At 47.6% G+C, this 19,303-nt stretch overlaps 1 protein-coding gene across 8 annotated transcripts in view; it reads left to right on the forward strand.

The window, feature by feature from the left end:
• Positions 1–4,873: 4,873 nt before the first annotated feature.
• Positions 4,874–19,303, forward strand: part of PACC1 (proton activated chloride channel 1) — a 44,431-nt gene continuing 30,001 nt past the window's right edge. The window contains exons 1-3 of one of the 8 annotated variants that reach the window (XM_030935328.1): positions 4,899–5,032; positions 8,486–8,607; positions 9,244–9,340. In XM_030935328.1, coding sequence (XP_030791188.1) covers positions 8,590–8,607; positions 9,244–9,340 — 115 coding nt within the window. In that variant the 5' untranslated portion in view covers positions 4,899–5,032; positions 8,486–8,589. Of the gene's footprint in view, positions 5,033–5,180; positions 5,875–7,853; positions 9,153–9,243; positions 9,341–12,659; positions 12,759–19,303 lie in introns of those variants that run through there. The other 7 variants (XM_030935327.1, XM_030935329.1, XM_010372480.2 and 4 more) reach the window with 7 other exon arrangements.

A 19,303-nucleotide genomic window follows, 5' to 3' on the forward strand; every position in this document is an offset into this window, starting at 1 on the left:
AAGAAAAATGGAAAGTATTCTTTTTAAAAATATTTTATTTTATTTTAAGTTCCGGGATACATGTGCAGAATGTTCAGGTTTGTTACATAGGTAAACGTGTGCCATGGTGGTTTGCTGCATCAACCCATCACCTAGGTATTAAGCCCCGCATGCATTAGCTATTTATCCTGATGCTCTCCCTCACAAAATAGAAACTATTCTGAACAGAACAGAATGGCTGAATACAGGGAGCCAGTTACACAGGTGATGAAAGAAGCTGAGACAATAACCCTGAGGCAACCCAGAGAGTATCAACAGCAGTAGTCACCATTCCAGCCAATGGAAGGGTAACAGTGGCGTTTATTTATTTTTATTTATTTATCTTTCTTGAGATGGAGTTTTGCTCTTATTGCCCAGGCTGGAGTGCAGTGGCGCGATCTCGGCTCACTGCAACCTCCGCCTCCCAGGTTCAAATGATTCTCCTGCCTCAGCCTCCCAAGTAGCTGGGATTACAGTCATGCGCCACCACGCACAGCTAATCTTTGCATTTTTAGTAGAGACAGGGTTTCTCCATGTTGGTCAGGCTGGCTTCAAACTCCTTACCTCAGGTGATCCGCCCACGTCAGCCTCCCAAAGTGCTGGGATTACAGGCATGAGCTACCACGCTGGGCAACAGTGGTGTTTATTAGAGTCTACGGGCCTGGGTTAACCTGGCTGAAGCTAGGACCACAAAAAGCCTTTGTATCAGAGGCTGGAGCCATGGAAGGGAAACTGCGAGAGGCAGAGAAAAGGGAAAGAAAAGCCCTGGCTTCTCCCTTGCCCTGACTCCTGAAAGTGCCTCCTGCTAAGGTACAGATGTAAATGATTGCCAGCCATTATTCTAGAGGACACAAGACATTGCAACTTCCCCAATTACTCCTGCAGATAACAACATTATTGTAGAACCTCAGTTTGGCTTTTTGAAATATCTTTTCAGGTTTTTTGCATGTCTGACACTGATGGCTCCACCTGGACCCATCAATCACTCCTGTGGCCCCACCCAGCAGTGACTAAGCTCACTGGAAAACCATTTCCCACACCCCTATGATTGCAACCCCAACCAATCAGTAGCAAGCACCCATGGCCTGGCCACCCGTACCCCATCCCACAAACTACCTTTGAAAACTCCTGGCCCCCAAATGCTCGGGGAGATTGATTTGTGTAATAACTCTGTCTCCCTGTGGCCTCAGTCAAACTCTTTCTTTACTGCAATGCCATGGTCTCAGTGAATTGATATTGTCTATACAGCAGGCAGGAAGAACCCATCAGGTGGTTGCACTATGACCCCAGTTGTCCTCTCCACTGACACTGCCTTCTGCTTGTGCTTCAGCCTAGAGCCTGTGTGTGGTACCTGTGCCTTCTGCCTGTACCCACACAGACCATCATGTGCTGGTGGTCCCTTCTTGTCATTCAGGTCTCAACTCAAAAGTAACTGCCATCAAGAGGCCTCTCTTGACATCCCCCAGATATATTAGCATCCTACCACCCTGGCCCATGCCTTCTATCTTTTTATAAGGATGAGTCATATTGGATTGAGAGATCACCTTACTCCAATATGACCTCCTCCTAATTACATCTGCAATGACCCTATTTCCATCTAAGGTCACATTCTAAGGTACTGAGGTCTAGGTCTTCAACATATTTTGGGGGGACACAAGTCAATTATAACAGGAATCTTTAGGGTATAGATGATAATTCAAGCCATGAGGATAGAGGTGACCACTTCACTAGCCCCTACGGAGTTCACAGAAAGGAGATGGAAAATTCCAGCTTTGGGGCTGGGCATGGTGGCTCTCGCCTGTAATTCCTCCAGCACTTTGGGAGGCTGAGGCAGACAGATCACTTGAGGTCAGGAGTCTGAGACCAGCCTGGCCAACATGATGAAACCTCGTCTGTACTAAAAATACAAAATTTAGCCAGGTGTGGTGGCAGGCACCTGTAATCCCAGCTATTTGGAAGGCTGAGGCAGGAGAATCATTTGAGCCCAGGAGGCAGAGGTTGCAGTGAGCCAAGATCGCCGCACTGCACTCCACCCTGGGTGACAGAGCGAGACTCCATCTAAAAAAAACCAAAACAACAACAACAATAACAAACTTAGCTTTGGGAAAGGCCACCCTGTAGAGTTGAGATGAGGAGAAGCCAGCAGAGAGGTTGAGAAGGAGCAGTAAGTGTAACTGTAATAGGCCTGTTGCCTGATGTGTGCAGCAAGTCAATATGCCAAGACAGGGGGTTGCAGTAGAAAAAGAGGCTTACTAATAGGGCCTCCAATCAAGGAGATGGAGGGAAACCTCAAATCCTCTCTCAAGGAGTTTGGGGCTTTTCTAAGGGTTTTTAAGGAGTAGGCTGAAGTATGGAGACTGCTGATTGGTCAAAGAGACCAGGACAAAATCATGGGACAGAGAGAGAAGCAGCTGTATTCTCATGCTGATTCCATTCCTCTGTTGGTGTCTTCAAACTGGTTGGTGTCAGCTGTTTCACTGGAATTTGTGATCTGAAAAACATCTTAAGCAATTTTTTTTTTTTTTTTTTTTTTTTTTTTTGGAGACAGAATTTTGTTCTTGTCGCCCAGGCTGGAGTGCAATGGCATGATCTTGGCTCACTGCAACCTCCGCCTCCCAGGTTCAAACGATTCTCCTGCCTCAGCCTCCTGAGTAGGGAGGCTAGGGAGGCTGGGATTATAGGTGCCTGCCACCATGCCTGACTAATTTTTGTATTCTTCGTAGAGATGAAGTTTCACCATGTTGGCCAGGCTGGTCTTGAACTCCTGACCCCAGGCAATCTGCCCGCCTCGGCCTCCCAAAGTGTTGGGATTACAGGCATGAGCCACTGCGTCCAGCCTTAAACAATTCTTAAACAAAAGCCTTATGATTCTAATGTCAGAAATCCTACCTATAGGAGCAGTGGAGATGCAAATGGTCATTATCTAGTGCCACATGACTTTTGGTTACAAGGAGGTGGGTCAAAATACAGCCTGATTAATGCTTAATTATAATTCTGTTTCTCTGCAGAATTCATGTTAACCCTATGAGGAGGGCTTCAAAGTGAGGTAGGAGCAGGCTGGGAGTGTGTGGTGTCTTGGAAGCCAGGGAGGAACATGTATCAAGGAGGAGGGAGGATTAACCAAGTCCACTGTGGCTGATAAATCAAGAAAGAGGAGGATGGGAAAATGGCCATCTGATGTGACAACACTGAGGTCACTTGTGACCTTGACAAGCACTGTTCCAGTGGAGTGGAGGGCAGTAAAGCCTGACTGGTGTGTGCTCATGAAGGAATGGGAGAGAGGACCTGGGGGAAGCAAGGACAGAACACTATTTACATGTTCATGGTCTGTCTCTCCACACTTGCGTGAAAGAGCCACAAAAGCCAGGACCCAAGCGTATCTTATCCATTTCTGTATTCCAGTGCCCAGCACATTGTATTTGTTAAGTCATATTTTATATTTTATTAACCAGTATCTCCTTCAAATGTGGGAGCCCATAATCTTCCAGTTTGGTCACACCAACAAAGACTAGAGAGGAATGACAGGGTTGGAATAGAATTCTCTGGTTCCTTCCAGCTCTAATATTCTATGATTGTGTGAACTTGTTCTATCAAGTACCATTGTAATTAATAGAGTAAGGAATTTAATTAGTGGTCTGCTGTTGTTAATTTGTTAACTGTTAAATGAAATGACTAGAATCAGTGTTCCATTCATAAATTTAACAAACATTTGTCCAGTGCCTACAATGTGTTAGGCACTATATATATTGTCCCATATAATATATGTAAGAGCAGAAGGCCTGGGATAGGGGCGAGTGGTCAGGAGAGGTGATGGGGACCTCCCACTGCTAATTCTGCAGGAGGTCCAGGGTTCTTTGATGCGGCTGGCGCTACTCTGCTTATCACTGAGGAGAGAAGAGGCTCCCAGTGGCCTGAGTGGAGGGGTTACCAAGCTGCAGCTGCAAGGGACACAGAGCAGCATTCACCAAGGCACAACAAGCAGCCTCTATCTGCTTCACCACTGAGGAGCGGAGGGCCCCCACACAACAGCTGTTTCAGGCAGTGGGAGGAGAGGAAGATGTGGTCTTCAGGTCCACCCTGCCACAGGACCAACACCAGATTTTAGGCCACCTCTAGGGCTTGAGGCTTCTTCTGTGACTGAACAGCGCGTTTGGGCTTTCTCTGCACGATCCTTTCTTTCTGCTTTCATAGGCTTTGTCAGGCAGGGCAGGGTTTAGCAGTTGCATTCTAGAGGCGAGGAGAGGAGGGCTCAGAGCATTGTAAGACCTAAGAGGGTCAGAGCCAGGACAAGAACCTAGGGGTACTCCTGGCCCTGGAATAACGGAGAGAACATGGGCCCCGCAGTCTACCCCTGGATGAAATAATCTTCATTAGATTACCGCTCCACCAGCATCCTTTCTGAAACAAAGTACCTCAGTTTCCTCATTTGTAAAATAGGGGGAAAAATGTCCTCCTTACAGGGTTCCTTGCAGAATCAAGGGCATAATGTGAGTGAGAGCGCTTTGTAACTAACATACAAAGTGCTCTCCAGACATTTGTTACGGTTTTAAATCGCCAGGCAAAGCTTCCTCTTGCAGTTACAGATTAGGGGCTCCTACTCATCTGACTTTGTTCCACTTTCCACTCCTCTGTCCCTCCCCCTCCAACAAAGAGAGGAAGTGAGAGACGCAGAGGCACGCGTCTAAGGACCAGTTTAGCTGGCCCAGGGTCACATGCAAGATTTGCCGCCCCATGGGGTGAGAGCGGGTGTGAGGGGCGCCCCCGTCCAGAACTACATTTCCCATCAACCCTTTCGCGGCTCCCGCGCGGCAGCGACCAGGCGCATGCGCCGAGTACCGCCACGCCTGGTCTCCGGGACACCCCTCCGGACCGGTTTCGCCTAGCAGTGCGGGTAGGTCCAGGTGCAGCGGCCGCAGTGCTGCCTCCCGGCGCCGCGGGCTGTGGCGGTCTCAGGTGTGCCGAAGCTCAGGTCTGTGCCATGATCCGGCAGGAGCGCTCCACATCCTACCAGGAGGTACGAGGTTGTGAGAGACGGAAGGGAAGTTTGAGGCGGAGGAGCAGGGTCCCGGGGGTCTGGGCGGATGCGGGCCGGGGTTGTCGGGGCTGCGCGGCAGAGGACTCTTCCAAGGGAGGGGCGGGTGCGTCGGGGGAGGGCTCCGGGGTGCAGAGGAGCGGCCCAGGGGCAGGAAGGAAGCGGGACAGCGGAGCGGGCCCCCAGCCTCCTCCGTATGCTGCGGGTCGCATGGCCGAAGTCTAGAGTAGGGTCCCCGGCGCCGCGACCCGTAACCAGCAGGTGAATGATTGAAGCTACCTGAGGCCCAGCCTTCCGCGCTCCGGGGCGGAGCGGCAGCCCGGTGGTCCCGAGGAACCCGGCGTTCTTTCGTTCTTTGCAACAAGTGGAGCGCCCGCGCCCTCCTCCCAGCGAGAGCTGATGCGCGGTCGGCATCGTCGGCATCCTCCCCCTCCAAACGTAAGGCCTCGCGGTCCCCGCGGCTGGTGACAGGATTGATTACCTGTTTTTTGGTGACCGCCTAACTTTGAAAAAGTGCCTTCATGGACTTTGCTGGTTCTCGCTCTTCTTCGTCTCTCGCTCCAGCCTCACCTCCTCCCACGACTTTATTACTTTCCAGTTCTTTGTCTCTACCCTGTCCTGCGCTGCAGGCTGTGCGTCCAGCGCTTCCTCCAGGCAAGCTCTGCCTCCTGACTTCTCCAGCTGTGTTAGCGAAACTGCTCTCCTCCTCCTCCGCTTCTCGGGCCCCAAACCTTGGTCATCTTTGGCACCCGTCCTCTTCTGTGCCCCTCCACCGTGCCCCCTCAGTGGCCAAGGTCAGGCAGTTCCAGATCGGTCCTCCTCCAGTTTGTGTCCTTGTGTTTGCTGTAACCTCTGAGTGTGATACTGTGTTACCATCGCTCCCTTCAGTCTCTTATACTCTCCAGATTTACCTTGAGGCCCTGCCTTGACCTCGGAGTATTCCTTTTTTCTCAGATCTGACGCTGCCCTTCGTCTGCCCAGAACAGTGCCAGACTTCTCAGCAAGCTCCCAAAGCTCTGTACAGCACAGCAGCCGTGTCTCCCATTACCTTTGCCACCTCCTTACCCACCTAGGGTCTGGCCACAGTGGAAACTCAGTTTTAAAATGTGCTTCTGCCTCTGTGCATGCCCTCACTCCATTTCTTCGTCAACCCTCCGCCAAGCTCCACTGGGTAAAATGCCCCCAGAAGTCAAGGGCTACCTCAAGTTCCATGTGCTTCATAGGGGTCCGCTTTCTAGACCCGTCTGGCATTTCTGTCCTTCTCATACGAACCTGCTGCCTTCAGTCTTAGTCAATAGTTACTGCTGTACATATCTCCCTTTGTAAAAGACTGTGATTCACAGAAGGGCTTTGTGGACTATATAAAGCAGGTGACTTAGCCCTACAGTGGAGGGAGAAGCCAAGTTGAAGGTAGATAAGATCTACCTAAGGCTTGCCATTTTTTAGTGTAGGATCTTGGCTGGAACCTGGCCTTGGACAAATTTCTATATTTCTCCTCCCATCCCCTTTATTCCATCTGTTTTCTTTGTCTGAAAGGAGTCTGAGGGATTTTAACCAGTGCTGTGGATTCCATGGCCCCTAGATTCTGTACCCTGAACAGCGGGAGAATCCTGGGGAATGAGATGTGTCTGAAAGTTTTTAGGTTTATGGGGTGTGGAGCACAGTGGATACATTAGGGATTTCAAGTCGGAAAGCCCATGTTCGTGTCCTGGCTGTGCCTCTTGCCATTTGTGTGACTTTTATTGAGTCACATAATTTTCTGAGCCTCAGTTTCTTTGTCTGAAAGATGAAGATAATAAAAGTTCCTACCTCCCAGGGTTGTTTGGGGATTAGATAAGTTGGTGTGAAAAGTGCTTGGCTCAGTGTCTGGCAGATGGTGACCCCACAGTGAATGATAGCTCTTGTTAACAGGGAGTGGGCAGCTCCTGCGTCTAGGTTGCTTTGGGGGTCCTGGCTTAGCAGGAACATGTGCCTCACTATCCACACATGGCCGGCCTAGCAGGGCTTATAAAATGTTTATTAAAATATAGTCACTTATCCCGCTTGGAGGGCGAAGGCCCAGGGTAGACAGTTTCTTTTTGGAGGCATTTTCAAGGTGGAAGGCACTGGAAGGGTGCCCTCCGCTTGCCTTCTTCAGAGGCCTGTTCTGTGGTGCTTGTCTCTCCCTTCTTCAGAGAAAGGGGCCACCCAGAGAATGGCCGGCATCTTTCTTGCCTGAACCGTTCTGTGAGTGTACCTAGCTCTGAGTAGGTTTATTTGCTGAGAGGGGATTTTTCCCTGGAGAGGGTGGGATATACTGAGAATTTGGCCCGGGGCAGACAAGGATGCAGGCTCATTATGGCTGCGGGTAGTTAAGAAAGGAACTCAGTGGGAGTGTGTTAACACCTGGGTAAGGGTCGACCTGGTGAGGCTTGGATCAGGGAACTTTGAGACTTCCTAGGACTAACATCCTCCTCTCCCTTTGGCCAGTGAGACCTCTGGGGACCTCTTTATCTGTGCTCCCACTAGTGGCTTATATCTCTTGGTGCCTTCACCAGCCTCCCTGCCCTTTCCCACTGGTTGCTTTTCTTTTCTTTCTTTTTTTTGAGATGGAGTTTCACTCTTGTCACCCAGGCCGGAGTGCAATGGCGCAATCTTGGCTCACTGCAACCTCCGCTTCCCGGGTTCAAGAGATTCTCCTGCTTCAGCCTCCCAAGTAGCTGGGACTACAGGTGTCTGCTATCATGCCCAGCCGATTTTTATATTTAGTAGAGATGGGGTTTCACCATGTTGACCAGGCTGGTCTCAAACTCCTGACCTAGGCGATCTGCCCACTTTGGGCTCCCAAAGTGCTGGAATTATAGGCATGAGCCACCGTGTCAGGCCCCGCACCCGGCCTTTTCTTTTGTGCTTGGAGGGCTTTAGACTGGAGGTTTTGCCTGATTTTAAGGGGCAGGAATGGAGTCATGGAGAGGGAGATAGAAGAATAGATGTGTAAGAGCTGTTTTTCACTTGTCTCTTGGAGGTGAGTTTTTAATGAAAATGTCTTGAAACCTTAAACACTGATGCTGTGAACCTGAGAAAATGCTTGGGAAAACTGTCCCCTCTCCCTCCCAATTCAGGGATGGCTTCTCTTCTAAGCTCTGGTCTTGACCTCTCTTGCCCTCCTCCTTAATCCTACACAGACTTGTTGATTATCATGGTATCCTTTCCGTCCTTCTACCCTTCTCAGTGGTATAATCGTCCCCATTTGACAGGTGAGACCACTGATGAGGTGAGGTTGAGATTGCTGGCTACCAGGCTGCTGATTGTAATTAGCACCTATCCCTGTGGTGGACTGCCTGCCTGCCCTTCCTGCTGTGTGTTGCCATTTGCAGCCCAAGTCGGTGGACTTCAGCCAGAGTGCCACAGAGAGCTTTGACACCACCTTCACTGTTCCCTCTTTTCTCTCAGCAGACTCTAAGCCGCATTTCCTCTTCCTTTGGGAAGTGGTTAAGACTGTGGACTTTGGAACTAGACCAACTTGGATTTGACTCCTGGCTATATCTTTCCCTGGCTTTATGGCCATGGGAAATATTGTGAGTTGAATTGTGCTTCCTTAAAAAAGATATTTTGAAGTCCTGACCCCAGGTACCTCAGATTGTGACCTTGTTTGGAAATGAGGTCATTGCAGGTGTAATTAGTGAAGATGAGGTCATACAGGAGTAGGGTGGGCCCCTAATCCAACATGGCTGGTGTCCTTAAAGACAATGACCACGTGAAGACACAGAGAGAGCACACCTTGTAAAGATGGCAATGGAGAGTGGAGATTGGATGCCTCTACATGCCAACGAACTCCAAGGATTGCTGGCTGTCACCAGAAGCCAGGAGAGAGGCATGGAACAGATTCCCTCACCACTCGCAGGAGCCAACTCTGCCGACACCTTGATTTCAGACTTCTAGCCTCCAGAACTGTGAGAGAAGACATTTCTGCTGTTTTCAGCTGTTTGGTTTGTGGTACTTGGCTACGGTAGTCCTAGGAACATAGAGGGCAGACAGTTTCTTGAGCTTTCTGAGCTTCGGTGTCCTCATCTGTAAAATTGCTGTAACGCATTCTACATCATGTGGTTTTTGGTGACAATAAGTGAGAAGCAACTTCTGCTTTCTTATTCTAGTCTAGAAAAGCAAGGCTGACATAGCTGACCCATCTTTGCTCTCTTTGCTTCTCCCTTTAGCTGAGTGAGGAGTTGGACCAGGTGGTTGAGAACTCAGAGCTGGCAGACGAACAGGACAAGGAGACGGTCAAAGTCCAAGGTCCGGGTGTCTTACCAGGTGAGTGGGTTTGGTGCTTTGCTGTGCTGTTGCTGCAGCCAGATGCCCCAGTCCAGGCACCTTGCCAACTGTGGGAGAGGAGGACCCCCCTTCCCTGCACCCTGGTGTCAGGTCTCAAGTATTGCCCTAGTTTTAAAGCCATACATATTTAACCAGCCTTGGAACAGAGGATATGTCTAGACTGCTATCTGCTCTTAACTCCAATTTGAGCCACTTCCTGAGGCCAGGTCATTGCATACAATGGCAAATGCTTTGGATCTCTGCTCTTCTGTTCCTCTTTCCCTGGAAGCTGCTAGCAGGTGAGCCTCTAATATCCAGGTCAAAGAAGATCTAATAGTCACCCCCTTTCAAATACAAGGCCTATCCAGTAATGCTGCTCAGGGTCCCATCAGTCAGTTGGCATCTTATGGAGCCCTATGGCAATGTTTGACACTGCTGACTACTTCTTCCTCCCGGATACACGCGACTGCCTTAGCTTCTGTGATGCAACACTTCTCAGGCCACTCCTTCCAGGCTCCATTGCGGTCACTCTCCAGCTCTTGGGCATGAGATGTTGGTTGCAGGCCCCTTTCTCTCACTCTCATAGGCAGTTCCACCCAGGCCTGCTCCCCTGCTTCAGCTACTGCTTACTCACACATGACTCCCATATTTACATCTCCAGCCCAGAGATTACCTACAAACTCCAAATTTATATATCTTGTATTTCCAACTGCCCATGTCATAGTTCTGCTTGGATCTCCCAAAGCTTCCCTCAACTCCACGTGTCCAAAATTGACTTCATGATCTTCTCAGTCTCAGCTTGGTCCTCTTCCAGTATTTCCTGTTTGCAGGAATGGTACTACCACTTACACAGCTGAACTTCAGAGCAGTTCTCCATTCCTTTCTTCCCCTCATCCCCTTTTTCTCTGGCCCTCAGCCATGCTGACCTTTTTTTATTTTAGGCCTCATTCCCTCTCACCATAGGGCCTTTTTGTTGTTTTATTTCTCTGCCTGGAATTCACTTTCCTTCATCACATAGTTAATGCCTAATCATTCTTCAGCTTTCAGCTCACTCATTTGTTTCTACAGAGCCTTCTCTAACCTTCTGGCTAGATTACCTCCCACCCTCCAGCACTGTCTCATAGTCCACGCGCCTCTCCTTTCCAGCTATTGCTGTTGGAATGGTGTGTTTGTTTGTCTGATTAATGTCTGTCTGTTCTACTATAGCAGTCCCCAACTGCTTGGCACCAGGGACCGGTCTGTGGAAGACAATTTTTCCACAGATGGAGGTTGGGGGATGGCTTCAGGATGAAACTTTCCTCAGATTATCAGGCATAGTTAGATTTTCATAAGGCGTGCACAACCTAGATCCCTTGTATGTGCAGTTCACAATAGGGTTTGCACTCCTATGAGAATCTAATGCTGTAGCTGATCTGACAGGAGGTGGAGCTCAGGCGGTAATCCTCACTCACTGCTCACCTCCTACAGTATTGGCCCAGTTCCTAACAGGCCATAGACCCATATTGGTCTGTGGCCTGAGATTTCACTAGAATGAAACTCCCTGAGGGCAGAGACCAGTCTGTTTTGCTCACCACCCTAGCCTTGACCACACCATAAAGATTTGTTGAGTGAATGAATGAAGCCCCAGCCTGACTTCAGCTTCTTGGGTGGATCCCATCTGTTTGTGGGAGAGGGGAACAAGACAGGAACTAATGTGATTCTGCCTGCTCCTTAGAGAAGACTGCATGGAAGGGACTGGGCACGGTGGCTCATGCCTGTAATCCCAGCACTTTGGGAGGCTGAGGCAGGTGGATCACCTGAGGTCAGGAGTTCGAGATCAGCCTGGCCAACATGGTGAAACCCTGTCTCTACTAAAAATACAAAAATTAGTCAGGTGTGTTGGCACGTGCCTGTAATCTCAGCTACTCGGGAGGCTGAGGCAGGAGAATCGCTTGAACCCAGGAGGCAGAGGTTGCAGTGAGACGAGATCATGCCACTGCACTCTAGCCTGAGTGACAAGAGTGAGACTCTGCCCCCCCCCAAAAAAAAAAAAAAGACTGCCTGGAAGGAAGGAGGCTGGAAGGGCAGCTAACATTTCCTGACTGCTTCCCCTGTGCCAGGATCTGTTCTACCCCATTTGCCCCATTTAATTCTCACATCAACCCTGTGAGGTAGTTATCCTCCTTTTACACATGAGGCCCCCAACCTCAGAGAGGTTGAGTAAAGCATGGGGAGGTCATATAGCTGGTAAACACAGACTGAATCAAACTCCGCCTGACCCAGTGGTGTTTTCTTTTTTTTTTGAAATGGAGTCTCACTCTGTCACCCAGGCTGGAGTGCAGTGGCGCAATCTCGGCTCACTGTGACCTCTGCTTCCCAGGTTCAAGTGATTCTCCTGCCTCAGCCTCCCGAGTAGCTGGGATTGCAGATGCGTGCCATCACACCCGGCCACTTTTTTATTTTTAGTAGAGATGGGGTTTCACCATGTTGGCCAGGCTTGTCTCGAACTCCTTACCTCAGGTGATCTGCCCACCTCAGCCTCCCAAAGTGCTGGGATTACAGGTGTGAGCCACTGCGCCTGGCCTACATCAGTGGCTTATAAAAACTATTTTAAGTGGTGGTAATCCCAAAACTTTGGGAGGCCAAGATGGGAGGATCTCTTGAGGCCAGGAGTTTGAGACCAGCCTTAGCAACAAAATGAGATCCTGCCTCTACCAAACAGACAAAAACCAAAAACACTCAAACAAAACAATATTTTAAGCATTCTTTTATTAAAGCCCAATATATAAAAGATAGTGGCGTGGCTAACCCTGCCTCTGACATGAGGCATTGCCTCTAAAGCCTTAAGGCTCCCGGGAGAACAACTTGAAAGACCTGTATATTAGTTTTCTATTGTTTCTATAACAAATTACCACAAACTTAGTGGCTTAAAAAAGCACAAATTTATTATCTTACAGTTCTAGAGGTCAGGAGTCCAAAATAGATCTCACTGGGCTAAAATTAAGCTGTCTTGGCAGGCCTGAATTCCTTTCCAGGGGCTTGAGGAGAGAACCTGGTCTTTGCCTTTTCTAGCTTCTGGAGGCCTCCTGCATTCCTTGGCTTGTGGCCTCTTCCTGCAGCTTCAAAACCAGCAGTGGCTGGTCGAATCTTTCTCACATCACTTCACTCTGATGCTGACTTTCCTACCTCCCTTTCCCATGTTTAAAGGGCCTTTGTGATCACATCGGACCCACCCAGGTAACCCAGGATAATCTCCCTGCTTTAAAGTCAACTGATTAACAACTTTAGTCCCTTTTGCTGCCTTAATTCCCCTTTTCCATGCAACTTGACATATTTACAGGTTCTAAGGATTAACACTTGGACATCTTTGGGAGCCTTTATTCTGCCTACCACACCATGCACTACCCTGTTGCCCCCAACCAGAAGTACATCGATGGAGGTAGGAGGAAGAAGAGGAGGGGGGTCAGACTTGGAAAGATGAGGCTCGCTTTGTGTTTCCTTTCATAGAGAAGTGCCCAGGTAAATCAGGAGGTGGCCCTAATGACCTTGGACCTTAGCAGCCTCTCTTTTGCCTCAGATTCCTGAGGCTGCAAAGCCAGGGGTCAATCAGAATAGGAAGCCAGGCCTCAGGCAGAGCAAATTTTGGGAATCATTTTCATGATTATTATTAAGTAAGTCTGTTATGTTGACCTGTGACTAGCAATCTTGGATATTACAACTGTAAATGTTTGGGAAGTTCAACTGGCAAGAGCATTCCCACTTGCTTTGGGGGAACCAGATGAGCTAGGCTCATCTCCTTTCTAAATCACGGAAGATCCAGATCTCAGGAGTCTATTTGACTGGGTCAGTAGTGAGTTGGCTCAAATTTGATGGACCGATACAAAACTCTCAGAGCTCCTTTCTTGCCTCTGAGTCTTTTTTTTTTTTTTTTTTTTTTTGAGACAGTCTCGCTGTGTCAACCAGGCTGCAATGCAGTGGCATGATCTTAGCTCACTGCACCCACCACCTCCTGAGTTCGAGCATTCCTCATGCCTCAGCCTCTCGAGTAGCTGGATTATAGGCACTTGCAATCATTCCTGGCTAATTTTTGTATTTTTAGTAGAAATGGGGTTTTGCCATGTTGGCCAGGCTGGTGTCGAACTCCTGACCTCAAGTGATCCGCCCTCCTCAGCTTCCCAAAGTGCTGGGATTACAGGCGTGAGCCACCGTGCTCGGCCCCTTTGAGTCTTCTAATAACAATAATAATAATAATAATAATAGTAATGATGATAGTGGTTGCCATTTTGGGAGTGCTTTCATGTACTAGGCCTGTGTAGGGCTTTTTTTTTTTTTTTTTGAGATGGTACCTTGCTTTGTGGGCTGGGCTACTGTGCAGTGGTATGATCATGGCTCATTTCAGCCTCCCAAGTAGTTGGGACTATAGGTGTGTGCCACCATACCTGGCTAATTTTTAAATTTTTTTTTAGAGACAGGGTCATGCAGTGTTGCCCAGGCTGGTCTCAAACTCCTGGGCTCAAGTGATCCTCCTGCCTTGACCTCCCAAAGTGCTGAAATCACAGGTGTGAGCCACCGCTTCGAGCCTGTAGGACTTTTTATATACACTTTATCCTGTAATCTTCACAGCCACTCTGTGAGGTGAATGGTTAGTCCTAGTTTATAGATGAGGAACCCAAGGCACAGACGTTAAGGAACGTACTCAGAGCTCGTAAGTGACAGGGCTCAAATCTGCACTCAGGGCTACCTCCGAAGGTGTCTTGACTCTGGCTCCGTTGTTCCTAGATGAGAGCTTTCCTGCTCCAAATTCTCCCCTCCCTGTAGCAGATTACTTAAGGACTGCTTCACTTGTTACGCCAAGTGCTAACACCACAAAGAGGGTGAGTAAGTTCCTCCAGGAGCTCAGACATACAGAGACAGAAGGCCGGTTACCAAAGGAAGAACTTGTCCCTCCTTCTGAGCCTTCCTTGACTTCCCTGATGAGGTCCCTTTCTCCCTGTGATATGCTTTCCTTTGTAACAGTTAACACAGTTGATAGGTCACATTTATTGAGTTTAATTATTCAGTTAATTGTTATCCACCCCTTGGCAGTGCCCCACAAGTTCTGTGAGGCACACAGATTTTGTCTTCTCTTCCTTTACTGTAACTGCAGTGCCTAGTGTGGAGTGTAGTGGTAGTGTGGAAGTATGACTCTGTAGAACTCAGACTTCTATGGAGTATGAGTACTGTAGGTACTCAGTACTTATTTGTCCTATGGGGGAGAGCAGTGGGGATTTAGAGCAGGACAGCATCTCATCTAGGAGCAAGTGAGCCAACTGGAATGAATGAATGAGGGCCAAAGAAATGGTAGAGTCAGATGCTTCAGAATGAATGAAGTGGCCTGGCCCTGTGGCTCACACCTGAAGGGGCTCACGCTGTGGCTCATCCCAGCACTTTGGGAGGCCAAAGCGAACAGAACACCTGAGATCAGGAGTTGGAGACCAGCCTGGCCAATGTGGCGAAACCCCGTCTCTACTAAAAATATCAAAAAAAATTGCCGGGCAATGGTGGTGGGTGCCTGTAATCCCAGCTACTCGGGAGGCTGAGGCAGAAGAATTGCTTGAAGCCGGGAAGGCAGAGGTTGCAGTGAGCCGAGATTGTGCCATTGCACTCCAGCCTGGGTGATAGAGCAGGACTCCATCTCAAAAAATAAAAATACAAAAATTAACCAGGAATGGTGCACCCTGTAATCCCAGCTACTTGGAAAAAAAAAAAAGGAAGGAAGGCTGGCTGGTTTGTGAAAGTGGGATTACTCTGAAGGAAAGGTAACACGTAGGTGAAAAAGAAGGGACTGGCTAGGGAAGGGAGATTACATGAGCAACTGTATAGAGATGGGAATAAAATAGGACATGTTGGAGATCATGAATAGCACGGTGTGGTTGGGGCAGAGGACTGGTGAGCGAAGTAGAGGGAGGTGAGGTAGGAAAGAGACTTGGTCAGATTGTGGAGGGGTCTGAGTGTCAGAGTCTGTACATTATCTAGTAGGGAGCAGGGGGTATTTAAAAGGATTGGAACAGGACAGTAAGAGGAGTAAAGTGGGGATTCAGGAGATGAATGTGGCTGGATTAAGGCAAAGGGAGACAACCGTGCTGCAGCAAAGGCTGATGTGAGAGGCTGCTTTGCTGTAGCGGAGGGGGAGAAGGAAGAATCAAAGAGCATTCTTAATTTTGAAGCCAGACGGGTGGGAGAATGATACTGCATAGAGATGAAGCCTAGAGAAGCAAATGGCTCAGAAAAGAAGATGGCCGGGTGTGGTGGCACACCTGTAATCCCAGCACTTTGGGAGGCTGAGACGGGTGAATCATTTGAGGCCAGGAGTTCAGGACCAGCCTGGGCAATATGGCAAAACCCTGTCTCTACAAAAAACACAAAAATTAGCCGGGCATGATGGCATGTACCTATAATCCCAGCTAATTGGGAGGCTGAGGTGGGAGAATCGATTGAGCCCAGGAGGCAGAGGTTGCAGTGAGCTGAAATTGCACTGCTGCACATCAGCCTGGGCAACAGAGTGAGATCCTGTCTCAAAAAAAAGCCTATCTGTTGTTGGCATACAGTCAGTTGAAGTCGAGATGGCCCAGAGGCAATGACAGATGCAGGATGGACAGGAGAGAAGGGAGGGCTGGAGTTATGCAACCTGGAGAAATCCCATGGGGGCAAGGTCGCAGGAACAGATGGAAAATGAGCACGGGGGGCTATGAAGACTGAACCTCACAAACACCCCCATTTGGGGGACAAAAGAGAAGCTGGGGCTGGAAAAGGAATTGAATGGAGGGCCTGGAGGTAGGAGCTGCAAGAAAGGAGGACAGTGCAGCAGAGGTTCAAGTTAAGCACCCAAACATGCGGGGTTATAAATCAGTTTTATTCTCTGGAATACATGATTCCATACCATAATGCACTAAAAGCTTTAGTCTATTCATTTCCTGTCTATCAAGTGAATCAGAACCAATTAGTATTCTGTTCAAAGGGAGAAATGACATCAGACATGTTAATAGAATAAGCACTTTCTTACATCACAGATGTAATGAAACTGAGGAAAACCCTTGATTAATTAGTCATTACAATCAGTTCTCCATGGAAACAACTGTATATAATGGGATAGACAAAAAATTCATACATTGGACCTTATCAAAATGAAAACCTTAGCTGGGCACGGTGGATCACACCTGTAATTCCAGCACTTTGGGAGGTCGAGGCGAGTGGATCACTTGAGGTCAGGATTTTGAGACCAGCCTGACCAACATAGTGAAACTTGGCCGCTGCTAAAAATACAAAGTCAGCCAGGTGTGGTGGCCCATGCCCGTAATTCCAGCTACTCAGAAGCCTGAGGCAGGAGAATTGCTTGAATCTAGGAGGCGGAGATTCTAGTGAGCCGAGATTGTGCTGTTGCACTCCAGCCTGGGTGACAGAGTGAGACTCCATTCCCCTCCCCCACAAAAGAAGACCTTTTGTGTATCAAAGGACACTATGAAGAAAGTGAAAAGACAGCCCACAGAATGGGAAAAAGTATTTGCAAATCGTACATCTGATAAGGGACTGATATTTAGAATATGTAAAGAACGCCTACAATTCAACAATAGAGACAAATAACTCAGTTTAAAAACGGGCAAAGAATCTGAATAGACATTTCTCCGGAGAAGATACACAAATGACTGGGAAGCACATGAAATAATGCCAACATCATTAGTCATCAGGGAAATGCAGCTCTAAATCACGATGAGATACCACTTCACACCCACTAGGATGGTTATAATTTTTAAAAATGGATAATAAGTTTTGGCAAGGATGTAGAGAGATTGGAACCCCCATACGTTGCTGGTGGGAATGTAAAGTGGTGCAGCTGCTGTGGAAAATAGTCTGGCAGTTCCTCAAAAGGTTAACTACAGAGTTACCATATGGCCAGCAATTCTACTCCTAGGTGTATATTCGTGAGAAATGAAAACTTATGTCCACATGAAAACTTAAATCTCCCAAAAACGTGTACGTGAATGTTCATAGAAGCTTTATTTGTAATAGCCAAAAAGTGAAATAAGCCAAATGACTATCAGCTGATGAATAGATAAGTAAAATGGTACAATAGAATATTATTTGGCAATAAAAGAATGAGGAACTGGCTGGGTGCGGTGGCTCACACCTGTAATCCCAGCACTTTGGGAGGCCGAGGCGGGTGGATCACTTGAAGTCAGGAGTTCAAGACCAGCCTGGCCAACATGGTGAAACCCCGTCTCTACCAAAAATATGAAAAATTAGCCAGATGTGGTGGTGCGCACCTGTAATCCCAGTTACTCAGGAGGCTGAAGCAGGAGAATCACTGGAACCTGGAAGGTGGAGGTTGCAGTGATCCAAGATGGTGCCACTGCACTCCAGTCTGGGTGACAGAGGGAGACTCCGTCTCAAAAAAAAAAAAAAAAAGAGAGAATGAGGAATTGATGCATGCTGTAACTTGGATGAATTTTTTTTTTTTTTTTGAGACAAGATTCTTTGTTGCCCAGGCTGGAGGGCAGTGGTGCCATCTCAGCTCATTGCAACCTCCGCCTCCTGGATTTAAGTGATTCTCCTGCCTCAGCCTCCCAAGTGGCTGGGATTACAGGCATGTGCCACCATGACCAGCTAATTTTTGTATTTTTAGTAGAGATGGGGTTTTGCCATGTTGGCCAGGCTGATCTTGAACTCCTGACCTCAGGTGATCCTCCTGCCTCAGCATCTCAAAGTGCTGGGATTACAGGCATGAGCCACCACTCCTGGCTGTATCTTGAAAACGTTATATTAAGTGAGAGAAGTCAGACACAGCCACATATATGATGCCCTTAATGTGAAATGTCCAGAACAGGCAAATCCATAGGGACAGAAATTAAATTATTGGTTGCCAGGAAAGGGGAAGTAACCACTCTCAGGTATGGAGTTTCTTTTTGGGTAATTAAAATTTTCTGTAATTAGATAGTGGTGGTAGTTATACATCTTGTGAATATACTAAAAACTGCTGAATATATTTACTTTAAAAGGGTAAATTGTATGGTATGTAAATTATATAAAAAAGAAGAAACAAAATTGACCACACTAAACAACAGAAAAAAAAGGTAGGCAGAAAATTCAGAATGCCTCTTAGCTCAGTGCTCCCTGCAAGGTGGAGTTTCACAGGATTACAGCAGACAACCAAGCCCCCTTCCTCTGAACAGAGTTTCCATGATATTTTCAAGAACTGAATTGCCCATCACAGATCCCCTTAGTGGATAAACTTGCATTCTGGGACAAGTTCGGGGTTTTTGAAGGAATTCTGTCATGGGTTTTACAAAGCATATAAACTACCTTTCCCTGGAACATCTTGTGCATTATTTTTGTCTTCCTACTACCCTGAGTTTGCATTCATTTAAAGGATGTGTACTTTTAAAGCACATTCATCCAGTTTGCCACAAAAAGCCAGTGTTCAGTTTTCTCACTACAGAGTGCGTGGGACATTTTATCAAATAACCAGCACCTTTTTTTTTTTTTTTATGATAAAGTATAATGGTGTCTAGTTTTAGAATTGGAGTGTTACTTATAGCAAGTGTGGAGGATAAGTAAATAGTTTTACAGTTTTTATTTAGATCACACTCCTATTTGTGGATCAAGAAGAGGCCTGTAAAGAAGCTAAACTTGGCTTCTGTGAGTAAAACAGAAGAGAAGACTTTTGGTCAATGTTCCCATGAGAGTAATTTGTTCCAAGTACCTCTACCAGATGAATTGCAGTGATGGAATTGGCATGTGACCTTTTTGTTTTATGCCTATTTTTAGAATTTTTAAGAACATGTAGGGAGAACTTCATCTCTTTCCCTTACCAAGGCCATCATGAAGGCAAAACATTTCAAATCATGTTTATCTGGCTTAATGCAGAGTGGATACACCTGTCCACAAATGCCAGTTATTGTTCCTCTTTATTATATTGTTCAGCCTGGATGTAGTATAGAGTTTGTCTTA

The sequence above is a fragment of the Rhinopithecus roxellana genome, chromosome 8 (assembly GCF_007565055.1).
Source record: "Rhinopithecus roxellana isolate Shanxi Qingling chromosome 8, ASM756505v1, whole genome shotgun sequence".
Lineage (NCBI taxonomy): Eukaryota > Metazoa > Chordata > Mammalia > Primates > Cercopithecidae > Rhinopithecus > Rhinopithecus roxellana.